At 44.3% G+C, this 13,797-nt stretch overlaps 1 protein-coding gene across 3 annotated transcripts in view; it reads left to right on the top strand.

Moving 5' to 3' along the window:
* The window catches only part of LOC142585932 (MFS-type transporter SLC18B1-like), a 63,167-nt gene that overhangs the window by 7,610 nt on the left and 41,760 nt on the right, over window positions 1–13,797 (top strand). For all 3 annotated transcript variants that reach the window (XM_075697049.1, XM_075697050.1, XM_075697051.1), the window contains exons 3-5: window positions 5,833–5,928; window positions 6,035–6,108; window positions 9,222–9,369. In XM_075697049.1, coding sequence (XP_075553164.1) covers window positions 5,833–5,928; window positions 6,035–6,108; window positions 9,222–9,369 — 318 coding nt within the window. The remainder of the gene's footprint in view (window positions 1–5,832; window positions 5,929–6,034; window positions 6,109–9,221; window positions 9,370–13,797) is intronic.

The raw sequence follows: 13,797 nt of genomic DNA, 5'->3' as shown, positions 1-13,797 counted from the left end.
CAAACCCTCGCATCTCGCCTTCGTCGTCATAGTGCTTTCGATTGCGTCAGTGTATACTTAAAAGCCGACGAGCGCTCGAGCTATGGAGAGGATCTTAGTCGTTTAAAGGAGAACGCTAGAGAACATGCTTTGCACTGAAATGTTGAGGAAATGTTGAAATGTTGTCGTTGCAAGGTTTTGTTTCCCATAGAGCACACGTGCAGTGCCGTAGCCAGAAATTTTGTTTCGGGGGGAGGGGGGGAAGGGGGGGGGCTCACTTGCAGCTCGACCTCCTCCTTATAGAATTTGTCGAGGGATCAAATAGATGAATAATAACTGCATTTCCATTGCCAAAGATGCTGGAAACGAATTCTTGTACGCTACGCACTGTCAAGACAAGTAAAACATGTATTTTTCACAAAATAATATATTAGCATGTTCCAAAAATTGGGCCAGAACTCACTGATATCAATCGCTCCATGTTTTCTGCTATTTTACAAGTAAATAAGTTACAATACGAACTTTAGAACTATATCAGTTCGAAACCAGGAAAGCATTGCATGCCACTGATGTCAAAAACGTAAAGGCCATGAAGCGAACCAGTCGAGGGCAAATATTTGAATGAAACTTTGTCATTCAAGAACATTGTTTACATTTTTGTATATTTGCAACGACCAGTGATAAATCTCAATGACGCTGTCCTTCGTTCCAATGTACTGCGTAGGAGCAGGTCACCGGTCGTGTATCGTGAGTGCACCGAAAATATAATCACAACAGAGAGCACATATAAAAAGCAGCTCAGCAAAATATACATTAGAAATGCGAAGATACAGCTTCATGAAGGGCAAAAAAGCGTCATTATAAACAAAGTTCACTGCATTTATACACAAAACCTCGCAACAAGATATGTAAATATACTTATAAGTCTCCAATAAATCTGCAAATCTGAGCAAAAGTGACTGTATGTAATGCGCCGAACAAGGCAAACAAACATGTTGCGCAATATCACAGATCACAGAATCCTAAGGCCCGCCCCCCCACCCTCCCTCCACTTTCCAGTATGCATCGCGGGCGACGGAACGCGCTGCGCTTCCTCGCCGCTTTTCTCCCTTGCACACAAAAGACTGAGCCACCATCGTCGACTCATCAATCCCCTTCGCCCCCCCCCCAAGTTTTCACTCGCACATACAGCATGCAGCGCGCGGTGACGTTATCGACCTTGGGATTTATACGAGACATGACGACGGCTGGAATGCACCAGGAGTGCTCATATAATTGCTATCGCAATAATATAATAAGAATATCCGACAACTGAAGAGCCCCGTGGCCCATTATTTTCCGCAGAAGAAGAAGTAACAAACTCGAACTTTCGCCATGCGACAACTCACTGCGCCGCAACAATGTCCTTCCCTTTCTTTTTTGGGGCGGAGGCCCCGAAATTAAAAGAGAAACGCCAAGAAAAGCATGTTGGCCACAATCGAATGCCTACATTAAGCACCTAATGTGACTACGGGAGTACTAACGACGAAAACGTGAGACGTACGCTTGGTCCACAGAGAATCATACGCATATTGCTCGGTGTCCGACACCGGTGAGACAAAAGACTTCCCAGAGAGGTTGCGATAACATCGAAGTGAAGGTGATGCCCTCAAGCGAAAACGTTGCACTCCGTCGAATTCCAACAGCGATGACGGCGAGCGATCATTGTTTGTTTTTATCGTTTGCTAGCCAAAAAGCGTCTAAAACTCTGCCAGGCCAAAATCCAGTCGGCTAGAAAAAAACGAACGCGAACCGAAGTACGCCTCGCAGTGGTCGGGGCAACACGAGGAAGCACATGAGCTCTGGCTGGCTCCGGCAGCCCGCAGTTAGCGAGAAGAAAATTGAGGCTTAATGTGTCTTCGCGAATGAAAGTCGAAGTAGAAAAAATAAATAAGAACGCAGTCACCTTCGCTGGCTCTTGACATGGATGCCTTGGTGTAGATGAAAAAAATGTTGATACTCTTTTTTGTCATCATCATCATCATCATCATCATAATAATCATCATCATCATCCTATTTTATGTCCCCTGCAATAAGCAGGCCTCTCCCTGCGATCACCAAGTACCCCTGTTCTGCGCCAGCCGATTCCAACTATCACCCGCAAATTTCCTAATTTTGTCGCACCACCTAGTCTTCTGACGTCCTCTACTGCGCTTCCCTTCTCTTGGTGGCCATTCTGTCACTCTAATGGTCCAACGGCTATCTACTCTACGCATTACATGACCTGCCCAGCGCCATCTTTTTCTCTTCATGTCAATTAGAATGTCGTCTATAACTGTTTGTTCTGTGATCCAAACCGCTTTCTGTCTCTTAAAGTTATGCCTAGCATTCTTCGTTCCGTTGCTCTTTGCGCAGTCCTTAACTTGTTCTCAAGCTTCTTTGTTAGTCTCCAAGTCTGCCCCATATGTCATCACCGGTAAAATGCACTGATTGTACTCCTTCTTTTTCAACGATAACGGTAAGCTTTCAGTCAGGAGCTCAGGATATCTGCCGTATGCGTTCCAACGCATTTTTATTCTTCTGTGAATTTCCTTCTCATGGTCAGGGTTCCCTGTCATTAGTTGATCTAGGTAAACGTGCTCCTTCACAGACTCTAGAGGCTGGCTGGCGATCCTGAATTCTTGTTCTCTTGTCCGCTTATTCATCATTAACTTTGTATTCTGCATATCAATCTTCAGCACCACTCTTACGCTCTTTCTGTTAAGGTCCTCAATCATTTGTTGTAACTCGTCGGCAGTGTTGCTGAACAGAACAATGTCATCGGCAAACCGAAGGTTGCTTCCCAGTTGAATAGCTTGAATATTTCTTCCAAACACGCAGTGAATAGCATACGAGAGATAGGGCCTCCTTGTCTGACTCCTTTCTTTATAGGTATCTTCCTACTTTTCTTGTGTAGTATTAAGGTGGCTGTGGAATCTCTGTAGACATTTTCTAAGGTATTTATGTAAGCGGTCTGTACTCCTTCATTACGCAATGCCTCTATGACTGCAGGTATCTCTACTGCATCAAATGCTTTTTCGTAATCTATGAAAGCCCTATAGAGAGGCCTATTGTACTCTGCGGATTTCTCGATAACCTGATTATTGACATGGATGTGATCCATTGTAAAGAATCCCTTCCTGAAGCCAGCCGCTTCCCTTGGTTGACTAAAATCCAGTGTTGCCCTTATCATATCGGAGATTATTTTGGTGAATATTTGATATAATACTGGGATTAAGCTAATAGGCATATAATTTTTCAGTTCTTTAATGTCTCCTTTTTGTGGATTAGTGCAATGTTTGCATTCTTCCAGTTTTCTGGGACCCTTGCAGTCGATAGACACTTCGTATAAAAAGCCACCAGTTTTCCTAGCCTTATGTCTTCATCATCTTTGATTAAATGGACTATCATTCCAACTTCTCCTGCCGCTTTTCCCGGTTTCACGTCTTGCAAGGCCCTTGTGACCTCATCTATAGTTATAGGAGGAGTTTCTGTGTCCTGTTCATTATCATTCCGAACGAAGTTCTCCTGAGTCCTCTGGGTACTGTACAGGTTAGTATATAATTCTGCCGCTGCATTTATTGTACCTTCATTATACGGGATGGTATTACCCTACTTATCTTTCAGTGCATACATCTTACTTTGTCATATGGCAAGTTTCCTTCTCGCTGATTTCAGGCTGCGTCCATTTTTACGGCTTCCTGAGTCTTTCTCACGTCATACTTTCTAATATCACTTATTTTCGCCTTATTGATAAGTTTTGACACTTCCACAAATACTACCTTATCTCTTGATTTGTACACTTTGATTCTTTGTCGTTTCTTTATTAGGTCCTTTGTTACTTGAGAGAACTTAATTGCCTACTGGTTGCCTTGGTGCCTTGCCTACCACTTCAATTGCTGCCTCGGAAGCCAGCCTCGTTACGGTTTCATTCATTACCTCTATGTCAACATCATCATCTCTCTGTTCTAAGGCTGCATATTTGCTTGCAAGTAATAGCCTGAATTTGTCTGCTTTTACCCTTACTGCCTCTAAGTTGACCTGTGCTTTCTTGACCAACTTTACTCTTTCTCTGCTTAAATTGAGGTGGATCCTTGCCCTCACTAACCTACGATCACTACATTTTACCCTACCTATTACTTGAACATCCTGCACTATGCTGGGATTGGCAGAAAGTATGAAACCAATTTCAGTTTTTGTTTCACCATTAGGGCTTTTTCAAGTCCATTTTCTTTTGCTACGTTTCCTGAAATAAGTGTTCATTATTCTCAGCTTATTCCTTTCTGCGAATTCTACCTGCATCTCACCTCTAGCATTTCTAGGATCGACACCGTAGTTGCCAATTGCCTGTTCACCTGCCTGCTTTTCCCCGCTTTTACATTGAAGTCCCCCATTACTACTGTATACCGCGTTTGTACTTTTTCTCATCGCTAATTCAACATCTTCATAAAACTGATCTACTTCCTCATCGCCGTGACTGGACGTTGGAGCATAGGTTTGTACTATCTTTAATCTATATCTTTTATTGAGTTTGACTATGACTACTGCTACCCTCTCGTTGATGCTGTAGAATTCGTCAATGTTGCCCGCTATGTCTTTATGGATTGGGAATCCTACTTCGTATTGCTTCTTATCCGGGACACCTCTATAGCAGAGGACATGGCCGTTATTCAGCAATGTGTAAGCCTCACCAGGTCTTCTAATCTCACTAAGGCCGATAATCTCAACCAATTGCCGTTGTCTGATAGTTCTTCGAAGACACCTGCTAAGCTTGCCTCATTCGAGAGGGTTCGGGTGTTAAACGTTGCAAGGGTCAGTTTTCATTGGCGGCCTGTCCGGACCCAGATATGCTTAGCGCGCTCTGCTGCGTTGCAAGTCTGACCGCCGCCTTGGTCAGGTGTTCCGCAGCCACTGGGGACTGAGGCCGATTTCATTGAGGAGATCATTTCATTCAAGCAGATCATTTCAGGAGATCATTTCAGCATTCGAAGAGATCAGTTCAAGCAACCCACAAAGTTCCGGGATGGAAATCCAAAGCACAACTTTGCAAATGTCAATGCACCTTTCGAATCAAAAGTTTATGAGAACTTTATACCCATAAAGTTCCGGCATTGAAATCCATGCGCTCCGTAGATTCCGTGGCCTCCGCGTGATGCGGTGACGAGCCCTCTAGCCATCAAAACGCCCCTGAAACTTTGTGCTCGCATCGGCTTTTTGCGTTATGTGACTCCACGAGCATGGGCATTGCCATGAAATCCAGCCCGACTTCGCAATGTTCGCGCCGAAAAGTATTGTCGAGGGTGAAAAAGAGATTCTAGACGAATAAATCCAGAATAATTGCCTGCGCCGGGGCTTGTTGTGGTCGGCAGTGCCTGACAGCACAAAAAAAATTGGGGGAGGGGCTGAAGCCTCTTAAGTCCCCTCCTCTCCTGGCTTTGCCCCTGCACACATGCAAAGTGAAGGGGCTAAGACACACAGACATCTTTGGAAGATCTAGACGTCGAGGTCGGAAAGGTATACTAAATATTAAAAAAAAACATCAAGCCCCTGTTCGCGCACGTTGCCGCAGCAGCGGCAATAGGACCCTGTGAATTGGTCCCTGGAGAGTAATAGAGGAAGAAAGCCTCACACAATTTGTAACTCTAACCCGTGTCTTGCATTGGCCGGCCATCTTCTTGGCGCGTTTCCCACGACCCACTGAGCTTCGTGGGCAGTGAGGCACCCTTTACCTGTTGTGATCTGCTTCACGCAGAAGCGATTCGTTTTCCTGACTTCTGCTTCGCTTAACATGTATATATTTCCTCTCCCCCCCCTTGTTTTTCTACGTGCACACAGGCTGAAACGGCTGGTCTGGAAGCTTGGAAGTACGGGTTTTTCTTTTCTGCAGTCAAGGTCGCAATGTTACTGGGATCTGTAGTAAGCGAACGAATTGTAAGTTTAAATTCTTTGAAGTTTTTCAGTTTGTACCCTTTGATCCGTGAACATTATTTCTAGCTATGCAAATGAAGCTTCTAGTCCATCGTTATTTTTCTTCAAGATGGCCTTTGGATCACCACGGAAGTGTTATTTGTCAGGACAGATTGGTTTCTTACTGTTCACCATTCTTCTTGGGTGAGTGTATATCCAATCAACATATGTAGTTAGCTGCATTAGTGAAAACTAGGACCGCTTCATCAACAATTTGTAAAACATAATGCATATGGCTCTATTATCTTTATGCAAACGATAATTGACATTACAGTACTAACGGCAGAATGCAGCATGAAATCGTTAGGTATATATGAAACTTCAACAGTACACGCGATCATAGTTGCACAACGACTTATTCAATTCATGTCACTCATCTTTTCAACTGACGTGTTCCACATTTTAAATGCGAAAGATTTCCTTGCCTGGTCGGTGCCAAGGTTAAAGCAAGGTCACTTGCTAAGACGCGCGGATTTTGTCTTTGAAAAATGTTGACCGACCTTGGCGGTAGTGCAGCTCGAAAAGCCGCTAGACAAAGCGAAAATAAACATATGATATAGTGTGAATAAAGGCAGCCCAATTTGTCGTTATCGGACCCGGTTCAAACGCATAATACAGGGCGAATAATGGCGGCCCGCGGCGGCAGGTGATGAACTCTAGCGTAGACGTGAGCCTCAGCACCAACATGCCGTCATTGTCATGCTGGCGTCGTCATTCTGTCGTCGTCCTACCATTGCATTCATCACATTGCGATCATTCTTTAGTTGTGATGTTATCGTCATCTTCCCGCTCTTTGTACTCTGCTGTTGTCACTGCGTCATTATAACCATCACGCCGTCGTCATCGTCGATACGATCGTCATCACCGTCAAGCCATCTTCGAGCCGTCATCGTGATGCTGTCGTCATCATTTCATTGTTGTAATGTCATTTTCGATATCGCGTCGTCATCACAATCTCGCTGTCATGCCATTGTGGTCGTTCCACCACCGACATTTTGTTGTAGTGATTGCACTGTCGCCAACCCATTGTCGTCATGCCTTTGTCGTCATACCTTTGTCGTCATACTGTCTTCATATTTTAATTTTCGCCATCCCTTTGTCGTCATGCCATCGACGCACTGTCGTCATCCCACAGTCGTTATCACAACAGAGTCATCATGTCGTCGTCGTGCATGATATAATTGTAATAAATTTAGCATCGTCATCCTACGAGCATCACTCCGTCACCGTCACACCATCGTCGTCACTCCAGCGTCCACATCTCATAGTTGACATGCAGTCACCGTTATGCCATCGTATTCATACGATGGTCGACACGCCGCCATTGTTATACTATCGTCTTCACTCCAGCGTCGTCATCCCATGGTCGCCATCTAATCTTTGTCCTGCCGTCATCGTCAAACCATCGTCGTCAAGCCAGCGTCATCATCCCGTGGTCCTCATGAAGTTGTCGTCGCACCATCGTCGTCATACCATTGTCGACTCTCTTTGAAAATATTTGCGTCGTCCATACTTTTCAGAAATGCTTCATATGATAGAAAATTAAGAATAATTTCTGCCTCAAAATTTTCCTTTCAATTTGTTGTTCCACAATAACACTTGAAGCCACAACGATCCAGGTCTTTCTGCTTGACACAGACATAGGATCCGCTAAACTGTTATCCATGACCCATATATAATGTTCTTTCGTGTTAGCTTTGAACAATGTGAAAGTGGAGGGCTTAAAAAGAGTTCTGCTCTTTACAGCCTCTCGCATTTCGGCTGTGTCGCACGAGCACACTGTGATTTGGGTGTGTGTTGCCTTGGAGGGAATGGAATAGCAGGCGACGCTTGCTTTAGGGAATGATTTGTGCGCCCATGCGTACTTCTGTCAGTCTCGCTGATTATCGCCATTCTAAGACTATAAAAGGGCGCGTGGTTGGCATCGGGCGACATAGCTAAAGATGCGCGAGGCTGTACGGTTGAACCCGCATTGCATAAGATACTGTCCCGCATATTTTCATATTGTACATATTGAAAGATAAGCCATTTTACTTATGCGTAGATGTTTGCGTACGTTACCTCTATCATAATTGCGAAGTAGGACGGCCGCGCCACATGGTACGCACATAAAGGGATGCATGCCGTGTTCTCGACATATCACTGATCAAATGTGAAAGTTCCTGTTGCTCTGACAACAATTAGCCCAAGGGTTATCCGGTTTGGTAACAATAGTGCCAGAAAGAGTATAGAACCACAACTGTTGTCGTCAGGCCCAGTTTCACTGGTGTAACCAATCATCGAGAATTAAAAGCGACGTCTTCGAAAGTAATTAGTCCAACGGTGCTATAACGTAAAACAATTCCAAATGGTTCTATTTTATATCTGCAATCAGCCCTCAGCGATTCGTCAAAAATTTTGCGAGCGACCAGCAGTTAACAGGGATAAAGAATTATGCGTCGCACTGTAACATTCTCAAGCCCTACCGACACGTACACGGCATTGCTCAGCAAACAATTGTTCGGGGACGATCCATTTTAGCCGCATTTTTATACTTCCGTTCCCCGCCACCGTGATTTTCGACCATCCACCGAGAGCTAAGTAAGAGGTGCAGGCCAATCGCAGACGCTGGCCCCACAGTCCTCATACGGTTATCTTCGTTCAATGCGCTAGCTCGGCCACACCAAAACCCTCTCCACATCTTGCGTGCACCTCGCGCCTAGTCAAACAATTAGAGAAGAACATGTCAAGGTAGGCAATGCCATTCGTTGTCAAAGCAAGCAAACAAAAGTGACTTTCTCTAAACATCTAGACCGTTTGATTGGGCTATTGGAACATCGCTGCGGGTCACCGCCCGATGCTGCGTTGGCGGTTACGTAAATTTGACATAAGGAGATAAAAGAGAAACAGATTGGAAACGTTTTACGTTACAGGGCCCCGGAATGAGGCATATATACATACAGAAGTGCAGTTTATTAGAAATCGTGACTTGTTTCGAATTATTTACAAAGTGTAAAAGTACTTGAAAGTGCTTCACTGCTAGAAAATTCATTTTAGACTTATGAGCAAAAAATACTTAATTAGTAAATATAACGTGAAAATAAACGTAACTTCGCCACCTTTATTTTTTATCTTTCTTAATATTGGTGAAGCGTAGGGCAATTTTGCGAGTACTTAATAGCTAGAATTATTTGTTAACCAAGCGAAAAAAACCTGCCTACTCTTTACGCACTGCATTTGTCCTCTAAAGCTATAATTAAATTGCGCTTTTCTGGCAGGTTGATGTACTGGTCACCCGGCGGCAACGTTTTTCTTGGACAGTGTATAGTACTTGCCATCGTGGGCGGCTTCTTTTCGACGGTGTTTCTCGTTTCGGCATACGCAGTAGTCACGTCGGAGTTTCCCATGCACGTGGGCCTTATTATAGTAAGTATCATGCTTTCTTTTAAAAGAATCTCGGTTCTATGCATTGGCTAAGTATTTTTAGCAGCAAACTATTCCGTGTTTGAAGTCGTTCTGGAAAAGCGAGGCGTTTGACCCAAAATGAACGAGAAGTGACGGGCAGTCACATTCTTTTCTTTCCGAACTCACACACCATGCTTGTACCAGAAGGTCGGCAGAATTGAATAAGCAAAGAATCATGATTTAGGCAGTGCCCACTTACAGATTTTTTTTTTTACGAAGCACTCGAGCGGATAATAGAAGGAAATCTGTCAAGAAATAATATAGAATTAAGAAAGCGTATTCAGCGTGTATAACGAAGTAATCACCTGTCTTTTATTCGTGACCAAAGTGCAAATCTGAAGATGCCAACGTTTTTTTCTTTATATTGAAAACTCGCTCATGCACCCCAGGCTGCAACGTACGTGCACGGCGTATTTGCTTTTTAATGCGAAAGCGTCAAATAGCGCATTGAGCTAAAAAGATGGCGTCTGTACCAGCGGAACCGCGCTAAGACGGTTTCACTTGCGCGATAACTGCAGCGAGAGAACGCTCCCAAGAAACTTCCCGTCATGGGCCTTATCAGTCTACTGCACCGGGACACAAAGCGCGTTCTTAAGTTGTTACTGGTGGAAAGTCTACTTTGAAGTTTTCAGATAAAAGAAATGAGCGTTATGCCTCAACACAAATGCATAAACATTTCCGGGTAACTTAGGGCAACATTCACTTGTAAAATTGTTGTTATGTACCGAAGAAAATAGCTGAAAACCTGCAGGCTTAAATTTTAACGCACTCTTGCGCAATCACAATCGCAGCCAATGCCTTTCTTGTTCGCTGAATTTAGCGGGCTATGCCAATGAGCAAAACCGGAAACCGTCTAGGGCCTATGTTTGTAAACAGTGAAACGGTCGGCACGAGCCAAAGCCACCTAGAAAAAATTGGAGGACGCTTAAGCTTCGCCTTCAAGAGTGGAACGCGACAGCGTTCCCGTCGACCCGCCAAGGGGTGTAAGACAATGGGCTACGGCGCAGCGACTACGCGCCCCGCATCGGACGCGGTGAGCGTCGAGCAACGCAGCGTTCGGCGCGACAACGAAATGTGCGCCTGAGCAAGCGACGCACGCCTGAGCCTCAGAAACAGCTAGTTTCTAAGGCAACACCGCGTTCACTAGAGGCGCTTTTGTACCGCTCTGAAGCATCGAACTCATGGCTCAGTGGTAACGTCTCCGTCTCACACTCCGGAGACCCTGGTTCGATTCCCACCCAGCCCATCTTGGAAGTTGCTTTTTATTTATGAAATGCCTGCCGTGATTTATCGCTCACGGCCAACGCCGCGGACGCCGACGCCGACACCGACGCCGACTACACCGGCTTTTCTGCGACACGAGCTCCTTAACGCTATCGCGTTAAAATGCACGAGCGCGCCTCGGCGGAGCAGAGCACGCGAAAGGGAACAACACCTGCTTCTGCAGCAACCTGCCTGGTGTTGCGTGAGGGAAGAGGGCTTCATGCCACCTTCGCTTTCACTCTAGGAAGCCTGCGTTATTCACGCGTTCCTCATCCACGCAAGCTCTCGCTGCGTTTTACCTGCGGTTCGCTGAGGCCAAATCAAAACGCCCCAAGCGTCTCAACGCGCTCACTTCCCCGCGAGGTTTTACAACTTGAAGGACTGCTCAGCGGCGCTCAATTGGACATTAATGCTTTTGCATTCCGAACTCATAAGAAGTACCAACGTGTCCTCGAATTTTTTATTTATTTCATTTCGCTTTTTATATACCCACAGAGCCTATCGGCATTACACAGGGGAAGGGGAGGAAGAAAGGGAGGTGAGTTACATACATATGACAGAAGAGCTGATGAACTTCATGCGCTATAGGAGTTTACATACATAACCATTTGTAGCACACACATTAAATGCGTCCATACAGCGCAGACAGAACGCACACTAAACAGGCAGATAATACGAACAGAAAATCAAACAATATTTGCACGTTCAGCATTTTTGCGGGTGTTCACATAACTTAAAATTGCTTGTTTACGCCTTGAGATGTAAAATGAGAGTAGTGTGTTATCTCTAGATAACAAGAAACAAAGTTAAAAAAGAAAAACCAGGGGAAAATAGCACAACTGGTAAGGAGCTGCAAGAATTTCACGCGCTTCGTATAATGTCACAGGAATCATTGATGGCTTTTAATGAAGTAAAAAAAGAAAAGGCTTCTTGAGAAGTCGCCTTCACCACCGGGAGAGGGTATAACTTATTCCAGTATACCGTACTTCTCGCGGGAAAACGTTGTCAGCAAGGGGTGGCTGTCCTACATATATCAGCTATAGAATTTTATAATTGAGATCAAGTCACTCAGAAGTATAATAAGGAGGAAAAATAGTGAGCGATAGATACTACAAAAATTTTAAACATAATTTAGCCCTTCGATATTACAGTAGATCCCAGTGTAATCTTTCTTTTAAATGTGACGTGCTCACTTTATTTTTCAGTAATTGTTTTAGCCACGGTACACTGGGCAACCACGTTCTCAATTTTTTCGGGTTTATATGTGGGGGCCACGCGGAGGCCCCCTCAGTAAACGTACCTGAATAGGGACCATTACCTAAGGAGACCTTCCTAAATACATGAGAATGGAGAAATCATCTTGCATGCCAACCACTGCACTGAATTTCATGAGGTCTATTGCGTATTAAAAATATGCTAAACTATTCCAATGACACGAAGAAGAGTTGACTAATGGTCATCAATTATGTCTTGTTTTGCAGATATATAGAACAATCTTAAAAATGGAAGTCTCAAGTTTACAACTCGTTAACTAAGCAACAAAAACGTTTTCCCAATTCTTTAAACGGCATATCATGAAACAATGTGAACTAGTTGTAACAGTGATTAGGGCCTCTAACGGACGGTCTACAGATCCAGCTTGTAGAATGCTGATATCTCTTTTGTGCAGATTTGCAAAGTACCAAATTTTTGGTTAGAAGTTGGTTATTTTCAGCACTTTTAAAAACTGAATAATGCTGTACATAGAACATTACGCACCGTTCTCTACACAACATGTAGTTTAGTCTTTGAAATGAAAGCTATCTTATTCAAATCATCTCAAGAATTGTTTAACGAGAGCATTTATACGGTTCAGTTGTACATGCATATGGAAATGGCAGCTGACACCAAGCTAAAGGTTGTTACGATGGCAGGCAGCCGCTGCTCTTTGCTCCTGACGTTCTGAAGCCAACTTCATAGCTGTGTGGAAGTGCGGTGAGAAAAAATACAATGTCCATCAACAAACAAGGCGTTAAATCTCATCAAAAGCAAAGTACAATAACGCCATTCCCTTAAGTTTAGAATAGTGCTCTTCCATAAATGAAACTGCATGATGCCCACTCGTTGAAAATGGTGCGCAAAAATCTAAAGAAAAGTTTCATCAAAAATTTCAACTTGTATAAATTCCTATTAAGCGAGAAGTTTCACAGAATAATGTATTAATGAAGATCACAACCGTCCAGAAATCGGCATGCGCCTTGATACACGTAAAATGAAGGATGTGTTTCGCGCAATGTATGAAAACATCTACACTACAGTGTGTGTGCCAATGGTAGTCGACGGTTGCCACTATTTATCTTCCAATACAATATATTTTGGAGGTAATCATAGAAAGTAGATGTCAGTAAACGTACGACAATAAAATAGTTGTAACTTTAAAGAATAGAAAAGCTTACATAGGGGCCTCGTTGAAGTAGTTCTGTTTTGGGCATTTAAAGCTGCCACGGCGTAGTACGTGAGTCCTGGTGTTAAGGCAATGTGTCCCGCCATGTGCTGCGGCCATGAGTGGCGCTGACTAAGACTCGCAGTGCCTAATCCAGCACAGACAGAGAAACACACAATGAAGTGGACGGGAGGGTAGCCATTGCAGTAGCACGATAGCTAGAGCATAGCAAGTGTATTGCGTAAAGTGTGGGTTCCGCTCTCACAGGTGGAACTGCAAATCATCTTTTCGAACAGTTTCAGTTTCCTCCTATGGTCAGGTACAACTTCAGAAGGCAGCCGAATTTGCCCCTCAAAGGCGGGTGCACACGAGCCTCCACCAATGGGCGCGCACTCTAGACTGACGTCATGAGCCACACGGCCGGTGAGACCGCCGACGTAGGACATGGCAGCCCGTGCTTTGAACTGGTCCCAGTCGCACCTGCGGGACTATTTCTTTACTCGGGGAGGCAATCGGCTGCCGCGCTTTGGTCCTCTAGATGGTGCCTCTACTGTCTTCTTAAGTTGTACCTGTCTATAGTTTCTTTCCTCTACACTTTTCTTAGCTTTATTGTCTGTTGGCTTCATACGGTTGGGAGTGACAAGAAATGAAGGCCCTCGGTTTCCCCCTTTTCTTGTTAAAGCTAATAAAGTTAAAGCTAACAC

This window comes from Dermacentor variabilis, chromosome 6 (genome assembly GCF_050947875.1).
Source record: "Dermacentor variabilis isolate Ectoservices chromosome 6, ASM5094787v1, whole genome shotgun sequence".
Lineage (NCBI taxonomy): Eukaryota > Metazoa > Arthropoda > Arachnida > Ixodida > Ixodidae > Dermacentor > Dermacentor variabilis.
The sequence above is the reverse complement of the archived record's forward strand: the minus strand, read 5'-3'. Positions and strand labels throughout refer to the sequence as shown.